General features: G+C 40.8%; 1 protein-coding gene across 1 annotated transcript in view; it reads right to left on the reverse strand.

Annotated features, from left to right (window-relative positions):
* LOC140475998 (dnaJ homolog subfamily C member 17-like) overlaps positions 1-26,347 on the reverse strand; it is a 75,028-nt gene that overhangs the window by 15,066 nt on the left and 33,615 nt on the right. The window contains exons 2-5 of the mRNA XM_072567899.1: positions 18,959-19,028; positions 7,198-7,256; positions 3,660-3,747; positions 210-286 (exon numbers count right to left, since the gene is read on the reverse strand). Coding sequence (XP_072424000.1) covers positions 210-286; positions 3,660-3,747; positions 7,198-7,256; positions 18,959-19,028 — 294 coding nt within the window. The remainder of the gene's footprint in view (positions 1-209; positions 287-3,659; positions 3,748-7,197; positions 7,257-18,958; positions 19,029-26,347) is intronic.

The following is a 26,347-nucleotide window of genomic DNA, read 5'->3' on the forward strand; positions in this document are numbered from 1 at the left end:
ATACTAATTTCAATTTAATAGGAATCAGCATCAGTGAATCAAATGTTATCGAACTGTTGTGCTTATATTGCTGTACGATTTCATTGGATGGCAGTCTTTGAGTACCTCGACAAAATGGTTACTTTTGTGCATGAACTTTACCTTTGGCAGAAGCCTAACTCACCTGCATTTAATACTTTACAGAGATCTGAACATGATGTTGCACTTACCACTTCATCTAAATTCTTTGCAATCTTAATTTCCTCTTCTTCATTGAGCTGGGCTTCTCTTTCACGGGCCTCTAAGTCTAAAATTGAACAACAGTTTTACCTGTAATTAAGTTCAGACATAATAACCTACCAATACCAAAAATTAGGAATTTTTTGCATGTTGAGTTTCAGCTGGATAGCATGGAGGTGGCATGCGGAGTTTCAACTCTTTACAGACTTCAGTTAATGTTCTGTATGCCGAGATAAAAAATGTTTGTTCCATAAAAAGAAACCTATTCATTGACCCTGCCTATTACTAGCATTAGACATGGTCAAGTAGGCACAATTAATTAAAGAGTTGGAAGTGCTGGTGTTAGACTGGGGTATACAAAGTTAAAAATCACACAACACCAGGTTATAATACAGCAGGTTTATTTGGAACACTGGCTTTCAAAATAACAACCACTTGAAGGAGCAGCGCTTTGAAAGTTTATGCTTCCAAATAAAACTTGTTGAACTATAACCTGGTGTGTGATTTTTAACTTAATTAATGAGTAAAGTTTTACCCCAACCTTAGAAAATGGCATTGAGAGAGAGGCTTCTCTATCTCTGCACCATAGGTTGAATTTCATTGAGACAGACTGATTATGGAGGTATTTCAAAACATTGGCAGGATTTTATTTTACTTCCATGTGGTTTCTATGGAGGTGGCATGGCTGCACTGGATAGCATGGAGATGGCACAGAGGAACATGAGGCACTCACCAAGGAACAGTCACTTCCAAACCTTCGCCAGAGGCAGAAGGCCCAACTTGAGAGAATAAAGTGTACACGTGAAGTCCAGTTTCATGGAGATGAATTGGCCAACTTAGGACATCTCCCCACTCAAACCACCTGCCTCTAATGGTGCAAATATGGTCCAAGCATCCTGTGACCTTTGAACAGGATTATCTCGAAAATTGAAGGAGCAAGGGTTTTTATTGACACACTGAAAGTAAAAGTATTTCACACTGGGTTCTTACTAGCAACACTCAGGGGAAAGTTTGGCTAATTTTTGTCTATTTCAGACTCAAATGTGTTAGCCCTGGCATCAGAAAACTCCAAGTGGCAGTCAGTCAAAGTGCCACACAGAAAAGTAAATAAAAAGAGGGGTGCCAAAATGATTAACCATTTAATCTGTGTGGCAGAGTCTGGCAACACTTAATAGGAACACGGCTAGAATTCAAAGTCAACCAATATGAGTGAATTGAGTAACCAAATTCAGATCATAGCGGTACAGGTTAAGGGTCAGTTTAGCTTCAACATGTTTTATGATTATCCCACAATAATAATCAGACTGTGGACAGTTGATAGGAGTCCCTTCAGTTTCAAATGGTCATTCAATAACATTTTATTGATGGCCACAGAAGTCACTGACAATGGGGTGAATGGTGACAAGTGGCTGCCTGCAATTGTTCCTGTGATTAACAGTCTGCAATGAGGAAAACAATGTGCTGCTATTGAAGCAAACCCTTTAAATCACCCTAGGAGGTAATAACCCCCAATTCAAAAAGCAATCCTTGGTTGGAGAATGAAAAAAAATATAGAGGAAACAATACAGATTTCAGCTCACATCAATCAATATCTTGTACCCTGACAGACAGTGAATGAAGGCCATTACAAGTGTCAAAGCACATCCACTACAGACTATAGGGCAAAGGAGAATAAGACTGAAAATAGTCTTTAGTATTTATTATGAGTTTCGATGCTCTGTTTGAAGCATCATATTTTTTTCTCTCTGCGAAATACAATATATTTCAAACTTTGGTGCATCTTACCATCTATTCATTGATCACACAGCAATGATCATTCTTCATGAAAGTGTTGAATATTTGTCATTCTGATTGCGAGGTAGATCATTGAGAGTTTCAAGGGAATACTTGCCCACTTTATACATCTAATTTCAGAAATGGATAGTCAATAAAACTGATAAGACAAAGGTGTGTCCCTTCTGCTCTGCTGTGTCAAGGGCTTCAATGTCAACCACAGGAAAACTTCAATCATGGTGTCAGAGAGTGCATTATTAAGCACTTCGATGTTATAGAGATGTTATTCAACGTCAACATGGTTTCATCAAGGGGAGGTCATGCCTGACACATTTGTCAGAATTCTTTGAGAAAATAGCGAGCAGGTTAGACCAAGGAGAGCCAATGGAAGTTGTCTACTTGAACTTCAAGTTGGCCTTTGACAAGGTGCCGCACAGGAGGCTACTGAGTGAGATAAGGGCCCATGGTGTTACAAGCAAGGTGCTAGCATGGATAGATAATTGGTTGCCTGACAGAGAGCAGAGTGGCGAATACAGGGTCCTTCTCAGGATGGTTGCCTGTGACAACTGTTGCTCCGCAAGACTCTAAGTTGGGCCCTCAAGACTTTTCACTTTATACATTAACAATCTAGATGGAGGAACTGAGGATATTCTGACTAAGTTTACAGATGACACAAAGATAGGTAGGGGGATAGGTAGCATTGAGGTGGCGGGAGGCTGCAAAACAATTTGAGTAGGTTAGGAGAGTGGGCAAACAGTGGCAGATGGAGTACAATATGGGAAAGTGCGAGGTCATGCACTGTGGTAGGAAGAATAGACTATTTTATAAATTGGGAGTAAATTCAGAAATCTGAAATGCAAAGACACTTGGGAGCCCTATTCCAGGACTCTCTCAAGGTAAACTTGCAGGTTGAGTCCGTAGTTAGGAAGGCAAATGCAATATGGCACTTATTTTGAGAGGACGTGAATATAAAAGCAGGGATGTACTTCTGAGGCTTTATAAGGCTCTGGTCAGACGACATTTGGCGTATTGTGCGCAGTTTTGGGCCCCATATCTCAGGAAGGATGTACTGGCCCTGGAGCATGTTCAGGGGAGGTTCATGAGAATGGTTCCAGGAATGAAAAGCTTAACATATGAGGAATGTTTCAGGACTCTGGATCTATACTCAGTGGAGTTTAGAAGGATGAGGGGGGACTCTAAATACAACACACAGAAGACTTATGGCCTGGACAGAGTAGATGTTGGGAAGATGTTTCCGTTGGTAGGAGAGGCGAGGACCTGTGGACACAGTCTTAGAGTAAAAGGAAGACATTTTAGAATGGAGAGAAGGAGAAACTTCTTCAGCTAGAGTGGTGAATCTATAGAATTCACTTCCACAAAAGGCTGTGGAGGCCAGGTATATTTAAGACTGAGATAGATAGGCTCTTGAGTGTCAAGGAGATCAAGGGTTAGGGGGAGAAAGTGGGAAAGTGGGGTTGAGAAACATATCAGCCATGACTGAGCAGACTTGATGGACTGAATGGCCTAAACTGTGCTCCTATATCTTATGGTCTTATTCAGGTGAAAGATAGCACACCCTAGACTATCCAGTGCTGTGACAGTTCAAGCCTTTGGTGCTTCATCTGTCACCTCAATCTACTTGCACTGCTTTTTCCAATTGTACATACCAAGCTTTACTTTCTTTCTCTTGCTGTCGAGTTTCTGGTTCCTCTCTGCTGCCTGCTTTTTCGCTTTTCTGATTTTATCATAGGCTGCCTTGAAGTGGAAGAAAATTGAGAGTGTTAATTTGCCCATCACAGATACCTACAAGAGATGTGACCTTAGACTTGATTTGGAAATGCCGGTGTTGGACTGGGGTGTTCAAAAGTTAAAAATCACACAACACCAGGTTATAGTCCAACAGGTTTAATTGGAAGCACTATCTTTCGGAGCAACACTCCTTCATCAGGTGGAGCTCCACTACTATCTGATGAAGGAGCGGCGCTCCAAAAGCTAGTGTGCTTCCAATTAAACCTGTTGGACTATAACCTGGTGTTGTGTGATTTTTGACCTTGAACGGTTTGACTTTGATAATAGGTCATTCATATCACAGAGTCGTACAGCATGGAAACAGACTGTTCAGTCCAACCTGACCATGCTGAACATTATTCCAAAAACTAATCTAGTCCCACCTGTCTGCTGCTGGCCTATATCCCTCCAAACCTTTCATGTACTTATCCAAATGTCTTTTGAAAGTTGTAATTGTACCCAAACCCACCACTTCCCTAGGAAGTTCATTCCACGAACTGTGTATAAACTTTGCCCCTCTCTCTCTCCTCTTAATAATTACCCCTTCTAGTCTTGAAATTCCCCATCATACTATTAACCATATCTATACCTCATTATTTTATGAACTTCTATAACATCGCCTCTCAACCTCCTACGCTCCAGCCTATCCAGCCTTTGTTTATAACTCAAACCTTCCATACCCAGCAACATCCTGGTAGATCTCTTCTGAACCCTCTCCAGCATGATAATATCCTTCCTATAACTGGGCGACCACAATTGGACACAGTATTCCAGAACAGTCCTCACCAACGTCCTGTACAACCTCAACATGACTTCCCAACTCCTATACACAAAGGACCGAGCAATGAAGGCAAGCGTACCAAAAGCCCTTTTAACCACCCTGTCTTTATGTGATGCAAACTTCAAAGCATAGTGTACCTGCCCCCTAGGTCCCTCTGTTCTACAACACTGCTCAAGGCCCTACCATTAATTATATAAGCCCTACCCCTGTTTGTTGCACCTTACATTTATCCAGATTTAACTCCATTTGCCATTTTTCAGACCATTCACTCTTTGGTCAAGATCCCTTGGTAATCTTAGATAACCTTCTTCAGCACCACATTTTTCAACTCTAACCTTCTTCACTGTCTACTATGCCACCAATTTTGGTGTTGTCTGCAAACTTACTAACCATGCCTGCTATATTCTCTTCCAAATCATTTATATAAATTACATCTGAAGTATTCTCCTTTGCTGGCATCCCACAATTCAATGGAACACTTCCAACATCTTTGATCTAATTTTACATGGGTCCCAAAAGCCAGTGGAGGTAGTGCCAAACATGGGTCTCCACCTCATTTGCCCTTCTAAAGAATTAGAAGAACAAAGCAAGGAAAGTATATCTCATGGTCTTGGCTTCAGTTCTGCTTTTGCACTGCACAAAAAATTCTGATGGCATTCTGCTATCATTAAGATTTAAGTTGAGAAACCTACACCAATATTTTTGCATTCAGTACACAGGGTTTGTTATGGCTGGTTTGAATACATCTAGTGCTCAACATTGAAACTGGAAAGAAGATAAATCAGCAGCAGCAAAAAACAGAACAGCAGGCTGCCCTGTGAGAAAGGAAATCAGTTGATGACTGGTTACAATTAAGGTGTTTAGGAGAAAAGCGAGAAAGTGGCAACTCCTGTTGTGGTGTTAGACCTTGGGGAATGGACAGCATGGCAGCAATTGTTTACAGTTGGAAAAGGCAACCCTTCAGGATCAGAACATGTGTGCACCATACCCGACATTGCAGTGCTGAATGCCAGATGGTTTGGTTTGGAACTCCAGTTATCAGTTTCAGGATGGGAAAGCAAAATCAATTACATAATATACAATAATGTAACAATGGAATAGGCTTTAACAAAGGGAGATAAACTAAACTCTGTTTAGTTGGGTTAAAGCATAAATATAGCTTCTTTTTGTCTCTTTCCATCTGTAGGTGATGGGGTACAGCTCCACAGATACCATCTTGAACACAGCACCTCAACCTGGTGTTATTCATATTTTTGAGCATGGACAGAGTGATCATTGGCAAACTCGCCAGATTGCGCAAAGCAGTACTGACAAGAACTTCAGTTCTGAAGAACAGTCTGATGGGACTTGAACCGTTAACTCCTGCTTTTCTCTCTACAGATGCTGCCAGATCTGCTGACTTTCTCCAGCAATTTCTGGTTTTGTTTCAGCTTAGTTCAAAGATGATATCAAACTTGGGATCTTCTGGTTTGTAAAGATGAGCACCACACCACATCGCATATTTATTCACCGAATAGTCAGAAGTATAAAAATCTACAATGGTTAACACCCCACCGAAGAAACAGGTTCTCTAAATCAATTCCAATTCTACATCTGAATCCCATATGACAGGACTCATTTTTCTTAAATCAGGAGTTGGCACTCAGTCTCACAATAAATGATAATTAGGCATTCTGTGTGAAGATGTACTTTCTGTTTTGGGAAGAAACATCAATGAAAACAAAATGAGAGCAGCTGTTAAGAGGAAATTAGCGCAAGCTTTATATTGATGCCAATTTGCAACAAAATATCTGCTGAAAACATTTTTTAAGTTTGTTGCTTCTCCACTAGGAAAGAACTGGCAAACAACCGTAAATATTATTCTTGTAACCAACGTCTGGTGTAAATTATAGCCCATTTTATTCATCAATTGTGGTACATACAGCCTTGAAAGATGCAATATAATGTTTGAAAAATGCAGCATGAAGAATTAAGAACAAACTCTCAATTTACAGGATGCTAAATTGAAACCATCTGCCTCGACATCTATTCAACAAGAATATGAGGAAAGACTGTAAATTGGAAGCTTACTTAAAGGTCACTGGATGGTCAACATGTCAAATGTGAACACATCACATTGGTGCTGTGCCAATACTCTCCTGGATAGTAAGCAGTTTACCCGATATCAAAGAGAGATTGGTTTGAAATTTCTGGTTACAGAGGGACTTTTACTATATCTATCGAAAGCTGACCTGATTTCTTAATGGCTAACGGGGCAGCATTGAGAGTTCATTGAACATTTACACAGGGAAGGTTTGATGGGACAACATATTTGGAGCTTTGCAACACATCGATCCTATGTTTGTATATGGCTTAGGAGTGTTTTGGGATAATTAAATTAGGAAAGCTCCTTAGTATCAATTATCAACTTGAAACAAAAAGATCGTTCCCTCAACCACAATAACCTACCACAACTGCTCAAAAAATATCTAGTTACAACTGGAGAAAAGTGATGGTCACTGAGATAGACTGAATCTATCAGAGAAAATATCTGATTGCATAGTGAAGTAGTACAGAAGCAGCATTGTTACTGCAGAAAGTTATCAGGTCAGGAAGGTGTTCCAATAACGTGAGGAATATGCAATTAAGAATCTTACCTTTGCAGCTGCATCTGTCAGAACTTCCAGAGCCTGGGATAACTGATGGAACAATTCCACTACAAAATTCAGAAAATATAAAGAATGAATATAAGAAGAGCAAGTTTTAACTGTAGTACAAAATGCAATGCATGTAGGATTGATTAAATTTTCAAAACTGCGGCTACTGAATTTGCTAAACATGTTAATGATCACAAAGCAAAGGAAGGTCAATGGAATTTCGATCAGCCATAATTAAACTGGATGATCGGTCAAACTCAAGGAACATAACGAGATGTTACGGAATAAATGAGGAGTCTTTCCTGCAGATGCCAACATAAACCAAAACCCGAGGACTTATGGTTCTGTACTAGCAACCCATTTTCTGCAATTGCATCCTACCAATGTTAGCTTGGGAAACTAGATTAAAGAAATCTGGTATCTGACCTAACAACTGAAAATGAGCGTGAAACCTGTTGGATTGTTGCTAGGAATCCAGAGTTGGTTCAAGGAACAGAATCTGCCATCTCCATCAAATCTGTACATGACTGATATTGAGCATACGTGTGAACATAGGAGTTAGGAACATGAGTACATCACCTGACACCTCGAGCCTGCTTAATTTGATAAGATCTTACCGGCTCTGTGGCCTCAACTCTACTTTTGTGTCCATCTGCATGACCCTCAACTCACTTGTCCGTCAAGAATGTGACTCAGCCTCAAAAGATATTCACTAGCTATGCCTCCATGACAGGAAAAGGAAAATACTAACAACCTTTTCACAGTAAGAAATTGCTCCTTCTCTTTGTCTTAAATGGGACTCTCCTTGTTTCAAACTATGCACCCTACCTCTAGTTCCTCCCACAAAGGGAAATCATCCTCTCAGCATTCAAGTCACATTAGGATTTATAATGGTTCAAGAAGATTACCCCTGTTCTTCTAACACCAGGCCTGCTTTTTCTGTCTTTCCTAATAAACATATGGACATGAGAACAAGGAACAACAGTAGGCATGTGGCCCTTCAAACCTGCTCCACCACTGAATATGATCACGGTTAATCTGAATTTAACCTCAACTCAACATGCCTGCATATTCCCAATAGTCTTTCATTCAATTGGTAATCAAGAATCTATTTATCTCTGCCTTAAAAACATTTGAAGATTCTGCAGGAATCCTCTTTTCAGGAATGGGATTCTGTCAACCTGTTGACAGAAAAATGTTTCCTCACTTCCATTTTAAATGGGCAACCCTTTGCTTTTTAAACTTTTCCCTTGTTCTAGATTGCCCACAAAGGAACATCTTTTCTCCACTCACCTGATCAATTTCCATCAGGATCTTACTTGTTATAATTAAGAAACATCTGACTCTTCTAAATTCCAAAGGATAGGCCTAGCCTTTCCTGATAAAGCAATCTGCTATATCCAGGTGTTAGTCTGGGAAACCTTCTCTGAACTGCTTCCAATTCGTTAATGTTCTTCTGCAAGTACAGTGACTTATACTGTACACAGTACTCCAGGTGTGATCTCAACAAATGCCCTATAACACTGGAGTTATAATCTCCCAACTTTTCTATTCAATTCCCCTCACAATAAAACATAACTTTCCATTAGCTTTCCTGAAGACTTGCTGTATCTGCATATGAACCTTCTGTGATTAATACAAGAGGGCACCCAGCTTTTATTTTCCACAATACCCTTTGATGTGGCATCTTATCAAAAACCTTGGGATATAAAATAATCCTTTATATGAGGAATTAGTAAAGTTAATCTTCTGGGTGCAGGTTTGCTCGCTGAGCTAGAAGGTTTGTTTTCAGACATTTCGTCACCATACTGGGTATCATCAGTGAGCCTCTGGTTGACACACTGGTGGTATGGCATGCTTTTTATTTATGTGTTTAGGTTTCCTTGGGTTGGTGATGTCATTTCCTGTTCTTTTTCTCAGGGGGTAGAAAATAGGACCCAAGTCAATGAGTTTGTTGATAGAGCTCCAAATGGAATGCCATGCTTCTCAGAATTCTCGCAAGTATCTCTGTTTAGCTTGTCCTAGGATGGATGTGTTGTCCAGTCGAAGTGGTGTCCTTCCTCATCTGTATGTAAAGATACGAGTGATAATGGGTCATCTCTTTTTGTGGCTAGTTGATGTTCATGTATCCTGGTGGCTAGTTTTCTGTCTGTCAAATGTAGGGTTTGTTACAGTTCTTGCAAGATATTTTGTAAATGATATTAATTTTGCTTGTTGTCTGTATAGGGTCTTTCAAGTTCATTAGCTGCTGTTTTAGTGGGTTTGTGGGCTGCCCTCACGAAGACTCTATACACTAGTGATATTTCCCTACTTTAAGATTCCATTCTCTTTGCAATAAACAATATAACTTCATTTGCCTTCCTAATCACTTGCTGTATCTTGTACCAGCAAGTCCAGATCCCTCAGTACACAAGTTCTGCAATCTCAATTCGTTTAAATAGCATACTTTTCAATTCTTCCTGCTGAAGTGCACACGCTCACAATTTCTCACATTATACTCCATCTGTGAAATTTTTGCCAGTCAACTTAAGCCAACGTTGCCTCTTCGCAGACTGCTTATGTCCTCATTACAAACTACCGTCCTACCTATCTTAATCCCTGCTTCTTGTTGGCAAAATAATTCTTTATATGTACATTACTCCCTTTATCATGAGCTCTTATTTTGTGCAGTAATCTTTGAAGTTGAACCTTACCAAACGTCTTTTGAAAATCACTCTTTATTCATGTTGCTTGTTACGTCCTGAAAAAAGCTAATAAATTAGTCAAACCCTGTTTTGCTTTCACAAAATCATGTTGACTCTGCCGACTGCTTTAAGATTTTCTAAGCGCCTGATCTATTTTCCTTAATAATAGATTCCAACATTCCCCTTATGAAAGGCGAGAAGCTAACTAGCTTTTCTGTCTCCTTCCTTTTTGAAAAGTGGACCTACATTTGCTACTTTCCAATCCGATGGATTCTCTGCAGAACCCATGGAATACAACCAATGCAGCTACTCTCTCAGCAGCCACTTTTTTTTTTAAAAACCCTGTGATGCAGCTTCTAAGAACATTCAGCCATCTATATTAGTCGTTTTCTCAATACTCTTGCCCTGTCGCCCACTGCCTTCAGAATCTCCGATTTCAACCACAACCTTCTCAAAGCAAAAATGGCATGAACAATAATTCTGGCCTTCCCAGAACTGCTTAATTAAGAACCAAAAAAAATTAGCAGATTTGCCATCCTTCTGAATAATATACAAGAACTAGAAGCTGTGAAATATTGAAAAGATGTAATAAAAGTTGTTACTGTATCGAATATTTTTTCTTCATCCAAAATTGACTCACTTAGATACCTCAAGTTATTATCTCCCATGTTCAGCAGTTCCTCAACAGGCTCATTAACACTCACTAAAAGCGTGGATGCCATATTCTCATCCATTCTAATAACCTCTGATTCACCTGTCCAACAAGAATTTATCCAGGTCTGTCTTCAAAATATTCAGTAACCTCGCCTCCACTGCCTTCAAAGAATCCCTACACTATGGAAATAGGCCATTTGGCCCAACAAGTCCATACTGACTCTCTGAAGAATAACCCATCCAGAACTATTCCCCTACCCCATTACTCTACATTTACCCCTAACTAATGCATCTACACATCCCTGAACACTATGGGCAATTTAGCATGGCCAATTCACTGAACCTGCACGTTTTTGGACTGTGGGAGGAAACCTGAGCATCTGGAGGAAACCCACACTGACACAGGGAGAACGTGCAAACTCTCGACAGTCGCCCAAGGCTGGAATCGAACCAGTGTGCCCGACACTGTGCTACCACTGAGCCACCGTGCCGATCCCCCCACCTTCTGAGGCAGAGAGTGCCAAAGTTGAGAGAGAGAAAAAAAAAACTTTGCTGACCTGAAAAAGTGTGACTCTTAACTTTAAAATAATGCATTCTGGACTGAAACACAAGATGAAACGTCTTTTCCATATCCTCTTTGTCAAGATCATTTAGAATCTTATATACTTAAATAAAGTTACCTGTCACTCTTCTAAACTCAAGTGAAAACAAAACCAAACCTGTCCAAATTAACCTCACAAGATAACCCACTTATTCCAGGCTGAAATCTAGCATGCCTCCTCTGAAATGTCTCCAATACATTTATACGCTTCCTTAAACAAGGAGACCACAGCTGCACACAGTATTCGAGCTGTGATCTTCCACTGAGCCTGTTAGAAGCAAATGTTGGAGAGAAGCAACTTGTGATTAAAGCAACAAGGTGAATGGCAGCAGCAAACAAAGTTGGAGATGACAGAGGTTTTTGGTGGTATGATAGAGTGATATGGGATAAAGATAGCTGGGGTGGGGGAGGGATGTGGTTACTGTTGAGGGAAATGGCAAAGTGAGGCTGCTGGACTGAGGAGAGAGGCCACTGAGGGAGGATTGGGGCTGAGGCCAAGACCCAGAGAATGAGGCTGGCTGCCAAGTACAGGAGCTGGAGGGAAAGCAAAGTGCAAAGGGGATAAGGGGCTGCAAATGTGGCTTTGCAGTTCTGTCTCCCTGCTTTCAAAGTGTGAAGAGGGAACTGCAAACGGGGAGAATAGTTTTACACTTTTCAACGAAAGAATACTCAGCTCACTGAGACAGGAAAAAAGTAACAAACTGCTTGCAAATTAATATGGAGTCTCTAAAGCTGGCTTTCAATAAAACATTGAGAATGCTTTTGTAATGACGTGTATAACTTAATAATCAGTAGCTATATTTCATATACATGTGTAGCTGCATGTTATCACACCTCTAAGCAACACACAGCATGAATTACATCAGCTGGAGCAGCTTAATTAAAGATAATCTATTTAGCTATGACCTCAGCAGTCTAGAGAAAGCATGTTTTGGATGATGCTTTTTGTGTCCAGAAGTATGAATTGTTTCTTTTTGAAGACAGATCTTTGTTGCTAACATTACCTACTATCTTGTATTGATTTAAATACTATTGCGTCTAGGAAATTGATGCTTCCTTGTGTAATGTATCTTTAAGTTTAATGCAGCTATGAAGATTATTGAGAGTATTGATGAATTCTTCTAATTCTACTTCTTAAACAGATCAAAATCCCATTTATCAACGACAAATAAAGGCTGCATAATCTAATGGAGGAGTCAATTGGATTGAAAAGGGAGCTCCTGAAAACCAAGGATTGCCCTCAAATACTCTTAGAAATGCCCTCAAAAAAGTTTAATTGAGGTGGAATGAGAACAAGATAACCTGCAATTACGTGGAACCTTTAATGCATGAAAACAGCCCATATCATCAGATTATAAACTTAATTACAGCATCTGATTTGTAGCATGTGCAGTTCTTTTGATTTTCAATAGATTATAAATTTGACTCTGACAAAAATGGTTTATTAACCTTCCTGATACATTCTGCTTTTACTCAAAGGAGGATGTAAGTAGCAAAAGAAAAATGTAGCGCTGAGGAGACATGCATTAGGGATATTCCCAAGTTCAGGGCCTTGGTGGCTGATCCTAGGTAGGGTGAAAGTTTTCTTTTCTTCTTACAGAGTGAGAGTGCCACTGGCTAGGCCAGCATTTGTTGTACTTCCCTAATTGCCCCTGAAAAGGTGGCAGTGAGCACCTTATTGAATCACCGAGGTTCATATGATGCATTTATACCCACAGTGCTGTTAGGTACAGAGATCCAGGATTTGACAGGAGACAATGACAGAACACAATATATTTCCAAGTCAGGATGGTGTGTGGTTTGGATAGGATCACAGAACAGTACTGGAACAGACCCTTCGGCCCCAATGGTGACATTCTAAACTAACCTCATCTACCTGCAAATAGTCCTTATCCCTCTATTTCCTGCCTCTTTATATGTCTGTTAAATGGCTCTTAGAAGTTGTTATTCTACCTGCTTATACCACCACCCCTGGCAGTGTGTTCCAGGCAACTACCACTCATTGTGTAAAAAGCTTGCTTCCATAATTTTCTACACTTCCATCAGGTTGTCCCTCAGCCTCTGACACTCTCGTGAAAACAATTCAAGTGTGTCCAACCTCTCCTTTTTGCTAATACACTCTAAAGCCACGCAACATCCTGGCAAACCTCTTCGCCATCCTCTCCAGAGACTCTACATCTTTCTTATAGTGTGGTGACCAGACTTCACACAAAACTCCTAATGTGACCTAACTAAAGCTTTATAGAGTTGCATTATGATGTTCCCATGCATTTGCTGCTCTCATCCTTTGGGGTAGTAGCAGTCAGAGGATGGGAAAGTTGTTGAAGGAGCCTCGAATTGTTGCAATGAGTGCATCTTATATATTACATACAGTGCTTGCACGGTGTCTTGGTGGTGGAGGGAGTGAATGTTTAAAGTTGTAGACAAGGTGTTGATCAAGCAAGCAACTTTGCCCTGCATAGTTGATTGTTGCAGCTACATTCATCTTGACAAATGGGGAGTATTTCAATACATTTCTGACCGGAAGGATGTTGTGAAACTTGAAAAGGGTTCAGAAAAGATTTATAAGGATGTTGCCAGGGGTGGAGGATTTGAGGCAAAGGGAGAAGCTGAATCGGCTGGGGCTGTTTTCCCTGGAGTGAAGGCTGAGGGGTGACCTCAGAGGTTTATAAAATCACGAGGGGCATGGATAGGATAAATAGACAAGGCCTTTTCCTTGGGGTCGGGGAGTCCAGAACTAGAGGGGCAAATAGACCTAAGGGGCAAATTTTCACACAGAGGGTGTTGCGTGTATGGAATGAGCTGCCAGAGAAAGTGGTGGAGGCTGGTACAATTGCAACATTTAAAAGGCATCTGGATGGGTATAGGAGTAGAAAGGATTTGGAGGGGTATGGGCCAAGTGCTGGCCAATGGTACTAGATTAGGTTGGGATATCTGGTCAGCATGGACAAGTTGGACTGAAGGGTCTGTTTCTGTGGATGGCACAGGCAGTTAGCAGTCTGGTGAGTTACCCATTGCAGAATTTGTAGAATCAGACCTTCACTTATAACCACTGTACTCAGGTTTTTTTTAAACCAGTTAAGTTTCTGATCAATGCTATGCCCAAAATGTAGTTATAGTGGGGATTCAATAATAGGAATATTATTGAAAGTTCGGGGAGGATGGTTAAATACTCTTGTGTTAGATGGTCATTTCTTGTCACTGGTGTGATATCAATGCTACTTGTCACTTTTCAGTTCAAGCCTGAATGTTGTCCAGATTTTGCTAAACAATGGACATGAAGTGGAGTTGCAAATGATACTAAAATTGTGCAATCATCAGTACGGTGAACATTCCTATTTGACCTAATGGCAGAGTTAAAATCATTGAAGAAACAGTTGAAGATGGTTGGGCATCAGACAGTACACTGCCAAGCTTGCCCCCATTCTCTCCCTCATCTTTGATGGTCTGCATTCCCCTTCATGGACTCTGAATGCAAATTAATCAATTTGAAAATTACTGATGGTGCTTAATAGATGGAAAAACACCATAGATGATTTGGTGATGAGGGAGCAGGGGGAAGTTTCAGTTGTCTGTGTAAGAGCTCTTCTACAGAAAAATAACAAGCTCATTCATTGGTATGCTGGGACTGAAATGATAGTCCTCCAATGACCACAGCTGTCATCCTTTGTTCTAGGTCTGACTTGAGCCAATGGATATTGCCACTCTCTTGTCAAACAGCAGATGGGAGAGGGCAATCTGTGGGACTAATTTCCCAATTTCAAAATTTGTCCCAGATGTTAGTAGGTATATTTGGCATGGACTGAGTAGCACTCACAGAACATAGAACAGTACAGGCCCTTCGGCCCTCGATGTTATGCCGAACTCTTATCCTACTGTAAGATCAAACTAAGCTACATACACTTCATTTTATGATCATCCATTTGTCTATCCAAGAGGCAGTTAAATGCCCCTAATGTATCTGACTCTACCATCACCACTGGCAATGCATTCCATGCACCCACCACTCTGTGCAAAGAACCAACCTCTGACATCTCCCCTAAAGCTTCCTTCAATCATCTTAAATTTATGCCCCCTTGTGATAGATATTTTTACCCTGGGAAAAAGTCTCTACCCACTCTACCTGTGCCTCATCATCTTGGACATCTCTATCAAGTCACCGCTCACCGCTCTTTGCTCCAATAAGAAAAGCTCTAGCTCCCTCAACCTTTCTTCATAAGACATGCCCTCCAGTTCGGGTAAAATCCTGGTAAGTCTCCTCTCTACTCTCTCTAATGCTTTCACATCTTTCCTATAATGAGGCAACCAGAATGGAACACAATATTTGAAGTGTGGTCTAAACAGGTCTCCATAGAGCTGCAGCATAACCTCACAGCTCTTAAACTCAATCTTCCTGCTAATGAAAGCCAACATACCATACACCTTCTTATCAATCCTATCATCTTGGGTAGCAGCTTTGAGGGATCTATGGACGTGGACCCCAAGATCCCTCTGATCCTCCACAATTCCAAGAATCCTACCCTTAAGCCTGTAATATGCATCCAATGTGAATCACTTCACTCTTTTCCAGGTTGAACACCAACTGCCACTTCTCAGCCCAGTTCTGCATCCTGTCAATGTCCCATTCTAACCTACAAAAGCCTTCCACCAACCTTTGTGTCATCAGCAAACTTACTAACCCACTTTTCCACTTCTGCATCCAAGCCATTTATAAAAATCACAAAGAGCAGAGGTCCAAAAATAGATCCCTGCAGAACACCACTGGTCACCGAGCTCCAGGCTGAATACTTTCCATCTACTATCACTCTCTGTCTACTATGGGCCAGCCAATTCTGTATCCAGACAGACAAATTTCCCTCAATCCCATGCCTCCTTACTTTCAGAATGAGCCTACCATGGGGAACCTTATCAAAAGGTCTTGCTAAGATCCATAAATATCATATTCGCTGCTCGACCTTCATCATGCATTTTGTCACATCCTCAAAGAATTCAATAAGGCTGGTGAGGCATGACCTGCCCTCAAAGCCACACTGACTAATCAGACTATGCTTTTCCAAATAATCATAAATCCTGTCTCTCAGAATCCTCTCCAATACTTTACCCACCACAGACGCAAGATTAACTGGTCTGTAATTCCCAAGATTATTCCTATTCCCTTTCTTGTAACACATTGTTGTAATTGTAATCTCTTGTTTTGAGGTCAATGCTGGTAAAATAAAGACAAAGTCAGCATGGTTTCACAAGGGGAGGCCATGCCTGACAAAACTGCGACAAATCTTTGAAGAAGTAATGAGTAGCTGAGACCAAAGAAAGCCAATGGAATTAATCTACTTAGATTCCAAGGGGGCCTTTGGCAAGGTGCTGCATAGGAGGTTATTGAGTAAGATAAGGATGCATGGTGTTACAGGCAAGATGCTAACATGGATAGACAAGTGGCTGTCTGACAGAAAGCAGAGAGTAGGGATAAAAGGGTCCTTCTCAGGATGGCAGCCGGTGACAAGTGGTTTTCCACAAGGCTCGGTATTAGGAGCGAAACTTTTCACTTTGTACATTACGATCTAGATGAAAGAACTGGGGGCATTCTGGCTAAGTTTGCAGACGATACAAAGACAGGTAGAGGGACAGGTAATATTGAGGCGGCGGGGAGGCTGCAGAAGGATTTGAACAGGTTAGGAGAGTGGGCAATGAAGTGGTAGATGGAGTACGTGGGAAAGTGTGAGATCATGCACTTTGGCAGGAAGAATAGAGGCATGGATTATTTTCTAAATGGGGAGAAAATTCAGAAGTCTGAAGTGCAAAGAATAAGTAGTTCTATTCCAGGATTCTCACAAGGTAAACTTGCAGGTTGAGTCAGTAGTTAGGAAGGCAAATGCAATGTTCACATTTATTTTGAGAGGACTTGAACACAAAAGCAGAGATGAATGCAGATATCATGAGGGATTGTACTGGTGGAATGTATTATAGAAATAAGCAAAGGCAAGATGCCGACAAATTTGAAAGCATGGATGAAAAATGGAATGGGATAGATGTGGACTTAGCTGTTGACACAAGTTTAGCATATGGAGACCATTGAGCTGTGGGTAAATTCGGACGTCAAAGTTACATAAATTTGATCCAGTCTAAGACATTGGATTGGAAGGGGATTGTAATTGGTGGTGAAGGAATGGAATGTGCGGTAGGGACTCAAAACAATAGCTTCAGTCTTCCCAATGTTTAACTGGAGATAATTGTATCCAGGAGCGCACGTCAGATAAGCTGGCTGATGACAAGCAGGCAGTAGAAAGAGATGATGATGAGGTAGAGGTGGCGTCATCATTTACATGCATAAAGAGCCATTGTGTTTTATTTTGGGCTTTTTTGCAATTTTGGCAATCTCACCAACTCTATTTGCCACAGACACATATAATCAATTCAAAACAAGTTTTATACACTCTCCAATATCAAATGTTGACCTTTAACCCAGCCTTACATCCTTGTAATACAATGAACAAAATACTAAGCTTCCAAACAAAGCCAGAAACCAATGAGTGCTAGAGAATACTTCTAAACACCGGTGCCCACAGTTATTTAGCAGGTCTGGCAGCAACTGTTGGAGGGAGAAACAGACTTAACATTTTAAGTCCAAATTGACTCTTCTTTGAAACTCTTTTGAGCACTTTCGGCTTTTCCTTCTGATTTCCAGCATTCTTGGTATTCTGCTTTTCTGCTCACCACAGTTATTCTATAAGCTTCTATTTGATTTCAAATAAATTTCTAACTTCTGACAATATGATAGTGTGGTCTGTTTCATGCAACTATTGGGGGGGTTGGGGTTGGTTGATGGGGTCCAAGTCGATGTGGTTGTGATAGAGATCCAGTTGGAATGCCATGCTTTTAGGAATTCTCATGCATGTCTCTGTTGGGCTTATCCTAGAGTGGATCTGTTGTCCCAGTCAAAGTAGTGTCCTTCCTCATCTGTATGTAAGGATTCTAGTGATCATGGGTCATGTTGTTTTGTGGCTAGTTGATGTTCATGTATCCTGGTAACTAGTTTTCTGCTGGTTTGTCCTATGTAATGTTTGTTAGGTATTTTGTAAATGACATTATTTTGCTTGTTGTCTCTATAGGGTTTTTAAGTTCATTAGCTGCTGTTTTAGTGTTATTGAGTTTGTGAGCCCCATGATGCCAAGAGGTCTGCATAGTCTGGCAGTCATTTCAGAGATGTCTTTGTTGTAGGGGAGAGCAGCTAGGGTTTCTGGACGTGTTTTGTCTGTTTGTATGAGTTTGCTGCTGGGAAATCAGCAGACTGTGTTCATTGGGTACCTGTTCTTTTTATATAGACATCAGAAAGTGAACCTTCCAGCTCAGCCAGCAAACTTACATCCATAACCTCAATCTGAGCTATAAATCTTCTCAGAAGTCCTACTTGTTTACTTACAAGAAGGCATTCAACTTGGTAATTCTTCTTCTTTACCAGAACATCTTATTTTCAATTGCACGTTCAAATCTCTTTTAACTTCATTCTCAATATTATTTATTTCAAACGTCAAAGTTTCACTTCAGCCCTTCCTAGAAGTTCAGATTCCTTCATTTCTAAATGACCTTGAATGTGAAGCAATCTTCATTTCTCCTATTGCCGTTGTCCTTCTCAAGCAGCGTATAGCACCGCAAATTTAATCAAATTTCATCTTCCAGAGTGTGCTATGCCACATTCTATGATACCCTACAAGTCACCAGGACTAATTATTGGTGGTCTACTAGCCAAGTTAATTGAATGAAGCTTTAGATGTCAAACCAAATGAATAATACTTGAGTCACCCCTGAAAGAAACATATTGACCCACCTGCCTTGGGATTGTCTGGGTTCTTGTCTGGGTGACATTTCAAAGCCTTCTGTCTGTATGCTTTCTTAATCTATAAATTCAAAAGACAAAAACAAAAAAAAAAATTGTCATTGTAAGGAGCATCTATGAGTAACATTAATTTCCAAACTGAATTTGGAAAAGTCATGCCTTGTAAACTCCGCTCCACACTTAGAATTATTTTCTTTCTCTCCTGGAGTTAGCAAACTATGCAATGATATAGGTTCACACATACTGGCATGATGAATAAATCAAGCTTCACTCAGACAGCAAGGACGTGGGGGTGCAGACAAGTGTGCATTACCAGAGACAGAGACACAGCAGGGCCCAAGGAGGGACAGTACATTTTGCCTCAGTCTGAAAAATGTCCCAACCAGTGATCAGGGAGTCCCTACTGAAACATGGATCAGCTGCAGTGCCAAATCACCTGATGACAAATCACAAACATATAAATGACTACTTGAGAAAACTGTATGTACACAACATGATCTGAACCTGTTGGAAGACAAGGAAAGAAATGCAAAAAAATTAGTACTGTTGTATGACATAGTATAGTTGAACATTGAAAGTCCATGTTGCTATGCAGCAGGCAAGTTGAGCAAGATGACAAGGCGGAGTTGTGGACAGAGAGCTCAGCAACGCAAGATCAAAGCTACAGAGCATCTTGTCAGCTGTATGATCGTCATTTCAAGGTTTCACATTTCACATTTGGATCCACGGAATTATGTTGTGACTTCAAAGTGACTATCATAAAGTGGGTCATTGAAAGCAAACAACCTGAAGAGATGCAAGTTAAAAAAAAACTTAACTACTTGACTTGTCTGCCAATTTGTGAATCACATTTGAGCAATCTCCGACAAGCTCAAGCTTCTGGCAATAAGACGGTTAATAATGATTATTCCTATTTCATGAGTAAGCACAGATTTTCCCAATTAAAATTTGTACTCAAAAGAAATGAAACTGCGAAGTCTGGTTGTAATTGTGGTTTTGAATAAGGAAATCACAGCGATCCAACAGCGTTTCGTGTGCTATTTGTTTATTACCCTTGCTTGTTTTGAACCACAGAGAAACTGATCAGTGTGCTGTGGAGCAGATGGCACAGACTGGTTGCTGCATACCTCACTTGAGAACAGAGCAAGGTGTGCCGGTTTTATACTAACGATGAAGTGAACCAGAGAAACTGGACAGCTTTTAACTCTGTATTTGTCTGCATCATCTGCCATCAGTCAACCACAGCTGGAGAGAAAACAAAACAACCGAATCGAAATCCAAGCACAAGGGCTTCAAAAGTACCATCAGAATACATTTGGAACAGTCTCATGCCAAACCTCAACACAGGAAGATTGCAATGTTATCCAACATTCAGGAGTGCAACGGGGAGGGAAAGAACAAAGGGAAGCTGACCACTACGGTCTTAAAGAGAATGATGTGAGTGCACTTAGGTTGTTCCTAGTTAGCTCAAAAGCAAAGTACTGAAAACCTGTCAGTACTTGTGTTGTCCACTTGACTGACAAGTGATGACTCATGTAAAAACCTTTACGTTACAATCCTCAAAGTTTTGAGAATTCTACTGTAAGAAATAAACTAAAACCAACATGTACTAAACTTTACCTTGTAGGTAACAAATATTCCAAAGTGTGGAAACAATACCCCAGACTAATGTCTTAATGTGACGATAAACCTCATGCTGCACATATGGACACTTAATAATGTAGTCTCCCTAGAATTTGTAAGGAACAATCCACAGTCACTCACTCCAATGCATCCATCTATTCCCATTTAACAGAGTTATAACATCCAGTGACCAAAGAAGATCTTCTCCCTCAGTCCTGTGATTATCCCCAAACCAATTTCAACATTAAGCCTCCATTCTAGCCCTTTCATCACTGAGCCACGCCAGAGTAAACCTTCCAAGAGTCTTTCAACTGCCATAGGATACATATCAAGGAAAAGACACCTTCCTACTGCATCCTGCTTGACAACTCAGAGAATTAGTATCTTTCTCTCTTCTGATGACCACACCAGAATTGCAGAGTATTTTATTCTCAAACTCAGGTTTTACATAACTTTGAAGTTGACAGTGTAATAGACAGTGCAAGAATCTGACTGAAACCAAGTGGAAGATTCCAGAAAACAATATATGAACATTTCAACTTTGCCAGTTGAAGTACTGCAATCTACTGCTGTTAATAGTCTTTGTAGAATAGGATTATCTAGTGAATTACATTAGATCATTTTAAAAGGTTAGTTTTTTGCAGTTCAATTAGAATTAAAATACAAGTCAAATTTGGTAAACATGAATTAAGAGTAATCTGCATTTTCTTCCATTCAGTGTTGAGACTGTAAATCAATGGAAAGGCCATTCAGCCCACCCACAAACTCCATTAATCAGAATTTCTCTTCAGCATTTCAAAACTGGGTTTGTATGGACATTCTCTACTGACAAAGAATTACATAGAGTACACCTGAAGTGGAAGGGTGAAAACAGAGACAAATACCAAATACCAGAAGGAACACAATGTATGGCTGCTGTCAATCTTTGAGATGATGACAGATACTTAAGCTTTCCTCTTTTAGCACTGAAAGATGAGCCTGGATATCTGGGTTCATGGAAGTGGTATATTCAACAACAAAAAAAAAGAGACTTCAGTTCTCCTCACTACTTAGCGATTGTGCAGCATTGGAAAATTTGGCAGAGGAAATGGCAATGCTCAACTCATGATGGTGAATGCTAATCAACAGTGATCAGATGGGTTAGGTTTATAGCCTTCATCTTGAAGCAAATGAAGGTCACCACTGTAGCTGGTGAAAACAAGTGCTGGGAGACTGTAGGAATATAGTTACCAAAACAGATAAGCATTTAAAGTGAGTATTTTACAGAAAAATCTATACTCTATATAGATTATAATGAATGCAATATGTTTTACAAGAGATTCCTAGAGTTTGACCATGTCAAGAGTGTTCTCCGTTTTCTTACATTCTTCCCCACTCCCCTCAACCCTGCCCGAACATACAGTCTTATCTTAGAGTCATAGAGTTGTACAGCACAGAAACAAACCCTTTGGCCCAACTCGTCCATGCCGACTGGATATCCTAAATTAATCTAGTCCCATTTACCAACATTTGGCACATATTCCTCTAAATCTTTCCTGTTCATATATCCATTCAGATGCCTTTTCAATCTTCTAATTGTACCAGCTTTACCACTTCCTCTGGCAACTCATTCCATACACTCACCCGCTGCGTGAGAAGTTGCCCCTTGGGTCGCCTTTAAATCTTTCCCCTCTCAAATTTATGCCCTCTAGTTTGCACTCCCGCCACCGGGGGGAAAAGCCCTTGTCCATTTATCCCATCCATGATCCTTATGACCTTATAAACTTTGATAAGCCTCTGCCTCTGACACTCCAGGGAAAACAGCCCCAGTCTGTTCAGCCTCTCCCTATAGTTCAAACCCTCCAACCCTGGCAACATCCTTGTGAATCTTTTCTGAACCCTTTCAAGTCTCACAACATCCTTCCTATAGGAGGGAGAATTGCATGTAGTTTTACAAAGGTGATCTAACCGATGCCCTGTACAGCTGCAACATGACCCCTCAACTCCTATATTCAATACACTAACCAATAAAGGAAAGTATACCAAACACTTCCTTCACTATCCTGTCTACCTGCGACTCCACTTTCAACAAACTATGAACCCGCACTCCAAGGTCTCTTCGTTCAGCAACACTCCCCATGGCCCTACCATTAGCTAGACATAAGTTGTTTGTGTCTTCTTTACTTTGTTTTCAGTAGAAAGGACCCATTCTCTCCCTTTAGCACCTTTGAACCCACTTTACATCTTTTCTCCCCCCTTTCACTAGTTAACAACTCCTTTGTGTTTTGTATTAACCTCTACATAGTCTGTTCCCTTTGATAGAGGTGGAGGAGGGACAAAGTATATAAGAACCCCATTTCCAATTCTTCTTATTCCAAAGAATATTGGACTAGAAACATTGATTCAGTTTCTCTTCCCACAGATGCTGTTCGACCAGCCGAGTTCCTGCAGTATTGTCCATGTTTGTTTCATGTTTTATTCCTCATATTAATGTATCATTAGTAAGGTCTTTGACAAGGTTCTGCAAACTAGACTGGTTAATAGACTCAGGTCACCTGGGACTCAGAGACATTACCAATTGGATACAGGATTGACTTGATGATAGCGTAGAGGGTGGTGGTAAACGGTTGTTTCTTGGACTGGAGGACCGTGACTAGCAGTGTTCAACAGTGATTCCACACACTGGTCCTTTGTTGCTTGTCATTTATGTAAACGGTGTGGATGAGAATATAGGAACCATAAGTTTGCATATGACACCAAAATTGGTGGTACGGTGGACAGTAAAAAGAAGTTTATCTAAGATTACAAAGGGATCTCAATCAATTAGGACCACGGGCCAAGGAGTCACAGATGAAGTTTAATGTAGATAAATGCAAGGGGTTACATTTTAGTGAGATGAACAAGGGCAAGACTTATATATAGTTAATGGTAGGGCCCTGGGGAGTGTTGTCGAACAGAGAGAGACCAAGGCGTTCAGATACATAGCTGTTTGAAAGTTGCATCACAGATAATCAAGGTGGTAAAGAGGAACTTAGCATACTTACCTTCATTGGTCAGACCATCAAACATAATAGTTGAGCCATCATGTTGTAGTTGTTTAGGATATTAAAGGCTTTTTTAGGTTTGTGAAAAGAAAAAAAATGGTTAAGACTAAAATTGGGCCCTTGAAGACAGAAACGGGTGAAATTTATTACGGGGAACAAAGAAATGGCAGAAGAGCTGAATTGGTACTTTAGATCTGTCTTCACTGGGGAAGACACGAGCAATCTCCCAGATGTAATAGTGGCTGAAGGACCTGAACTGAAGGGAATTTATATTAGGCAGGAAATGGTGTTGGAGTGACTGCTAGGTCTGAAGGCTGATAAGTCCCCGGGACCTGATGGTCTGCATCTCAGGGTACTGAAGGAAGTGGCTCTAGAAATCGTGGATGCATTGGTGATCATTTTCCAAAGTTCTATAGATGCAGGATCAGTTCCTGCGGATTGGAGGGTGGGGGGTCTAATGTTGTCCCACTTTTTAAGAAAGGAGGGACAGAGAAAACAGAGAATTATAGACCAGTTAGTCTGACCTCAGTGGTGGGAAAAATGCTGGAGTCAATTATAGAGGATGAAATTACGAAGCATCTGGATAGCAGTAACAGGATAGGTCATAGTCAACAGATGGATTTATGAAGGATTCATGCTTGACTAATCTTCTGGAATTTTTTGAGGATGTAACTCTGAAGGAGGACAAGGGAGATCCAGTGAATGTGGTATACCTGGACTTTCAGAAAGCCTTTGATAAAGTCCCACATGATAGGTTAGTGAGCAAAATTAGGGCACATGGTATTAGGGGCAAAATACTGACATGGACTGAAAATTGGTTGGCTGACAGGAAACAAAGTAGTGATAAACGGCTCCCTTTCAGAATGGCAGGCGGTGACCAGTGGTGTGCCGCAGGGATCAGTGCTGGGACCGCAGCTTTTTACAATGTACATTAGTGATACAGATAAAGTAGTATTAGCAAATTTGCTGATGACACAAAGCTTGGTGGCAGGGTGAAATGTGAGGAGGATGTTAGGAGAATACAGGGTGACCTGGACAGGTTAGGTGAGTGGACGGATGCATGGCAGATGCAGTTTAATGTGGATAAACGTATGGTTATCCACTTTGGTGGCAAGAACAGGAAGGCAGATTACTACCTAAATTGAATCAATTTAGGTAAAGGGGCAGTACAACGAGATCTAGGTGTTCTTGTACATCTGTCAATGAAGGTAAGCATGCAGGTACAGCAGGCAAGAAAGCTAATAGCATGCTGGCCTTCATAACAAGAGGAATTGAGTATAGAAGCAAAGAGGTCCTTCTGCAGCTATACAGGGCCCTGGTGAGACCGCACCTGGAATATTGTGTGCAGTTCCGGTCTCCAAATTTGAGGAAAGACATTCTGGGTATTGAGGGAGTGCAGCGTAGGTTCACAAGGTCAATTCCCAGAATGGTGGGACAATCTTACACTGAAAGATTGGAGCAACTGGGCTTGGATACGCTTGAGTTTAGAAGGCTGAGAGGGGATCTGATTGAGACGTATAAGATTATTAAAGGATTGGACACTCTGGAGGCAGGAAGCATGTTTCCGCTGATGGGTGAGTCCCGAACCAGAGGGCACAGTTTAAAAATAAGGGGTAGGCCACTTAGAACAGAGTGGAAGAGAAACTTCTTCACCCAGAGAGTGGTGGGTGTATGGAATGCTCTGCCCCAGAAGGCTGTGGAGGCCAAGTCTCTGGATACTTTCAAGAAAGAGTTGGGTAGAGCTCTTAAGGATAGTGGAATCAAGGGTTATGGGGATAAGGCAGGAACTGGATACTGATTGAGCATGATCAGCCATGATCATAATGAATGGTGGTGCTGGCTCAAAGGACAGAGTGGCCTACTCCTGCACCTATTATCTACTGACATTGATGAGGCCACTTTTGGAGTACTGTGTACAGTTCTGGTGCAGTTCTGCTATATCATGTGTTTCTTCAATGTGAATTGGCTTTAATGCAATTGAAGAATTTAGACCATTATTTGTAGAACACAAACGTTCCTTACCTGTATTGGTGATAAAGCAATTCCGGCCCCATTGGTTTAAATAGCGTGGCCATTGTGTGCAATAGGAAAATTATGCAATCACACGAGAACAGAACTATCACATTATTGAAGAACTGACTATTAAATTGGAGGGTGCAGAAAAGATTTACAAAGGATGATACCAGGACTGGAATGTCTGAGGTATAAGGAAAGGCTGGACAGGCTGGGACATTACATAGAACATTACAGCGCAGTATAAGCCTTTCAACCCACCTAACTTACACTATTCCATTTTCATCCATCTGTCTATCCAATGACCATTTAAACACCCTTAAAGATGGCAAGTCTATGACTGTTGCAGGCAGGCCGATCCATGCCTCTACTACTCTGAATAAAGAAACTATCTCTGACATCTATCCTATAGCTTTAAATTGAGAGATGATAGAGATGTCCTTTCGTGCTAGCCATCACCATCAGAGGAAAAAGGCTCTCACTGTCCACCCTATCCAACCCTCTGAATATTTTGTACATCCCAATTAAGTCACCTCTCAACCTTCTAACAAGAACAGCCTCAACTCCCTCAGCCTTGCCTTGTAAAACCTTCCCTCTATACCAGCAACATCCTAGTAAATCTCCTCTGAATCCTTTCAAAAGCTTCCACATCCTTCCTAAAATGCGGTGACCAGAATCGTACGCAATACGCCAAGTACAGCCGCACCAGAGTTTTGTACAG

Source organism: Chiloscyllium punctatum, chromosome 4 (assembly GCF_047496795.1).
Source record: "Chiloscyllium punctatum isolate Juve2018m chromosome 4, sChiPun1.3, whole genome shotgun sequence".
Taxonomy (NCBI): Eukaryota; Metazoa; Chordata; class Chondrichthyes; order Orectolobiformes; family Hemiscylliidae; genus Chiloscyllium; species Chiloscyllium punctatum.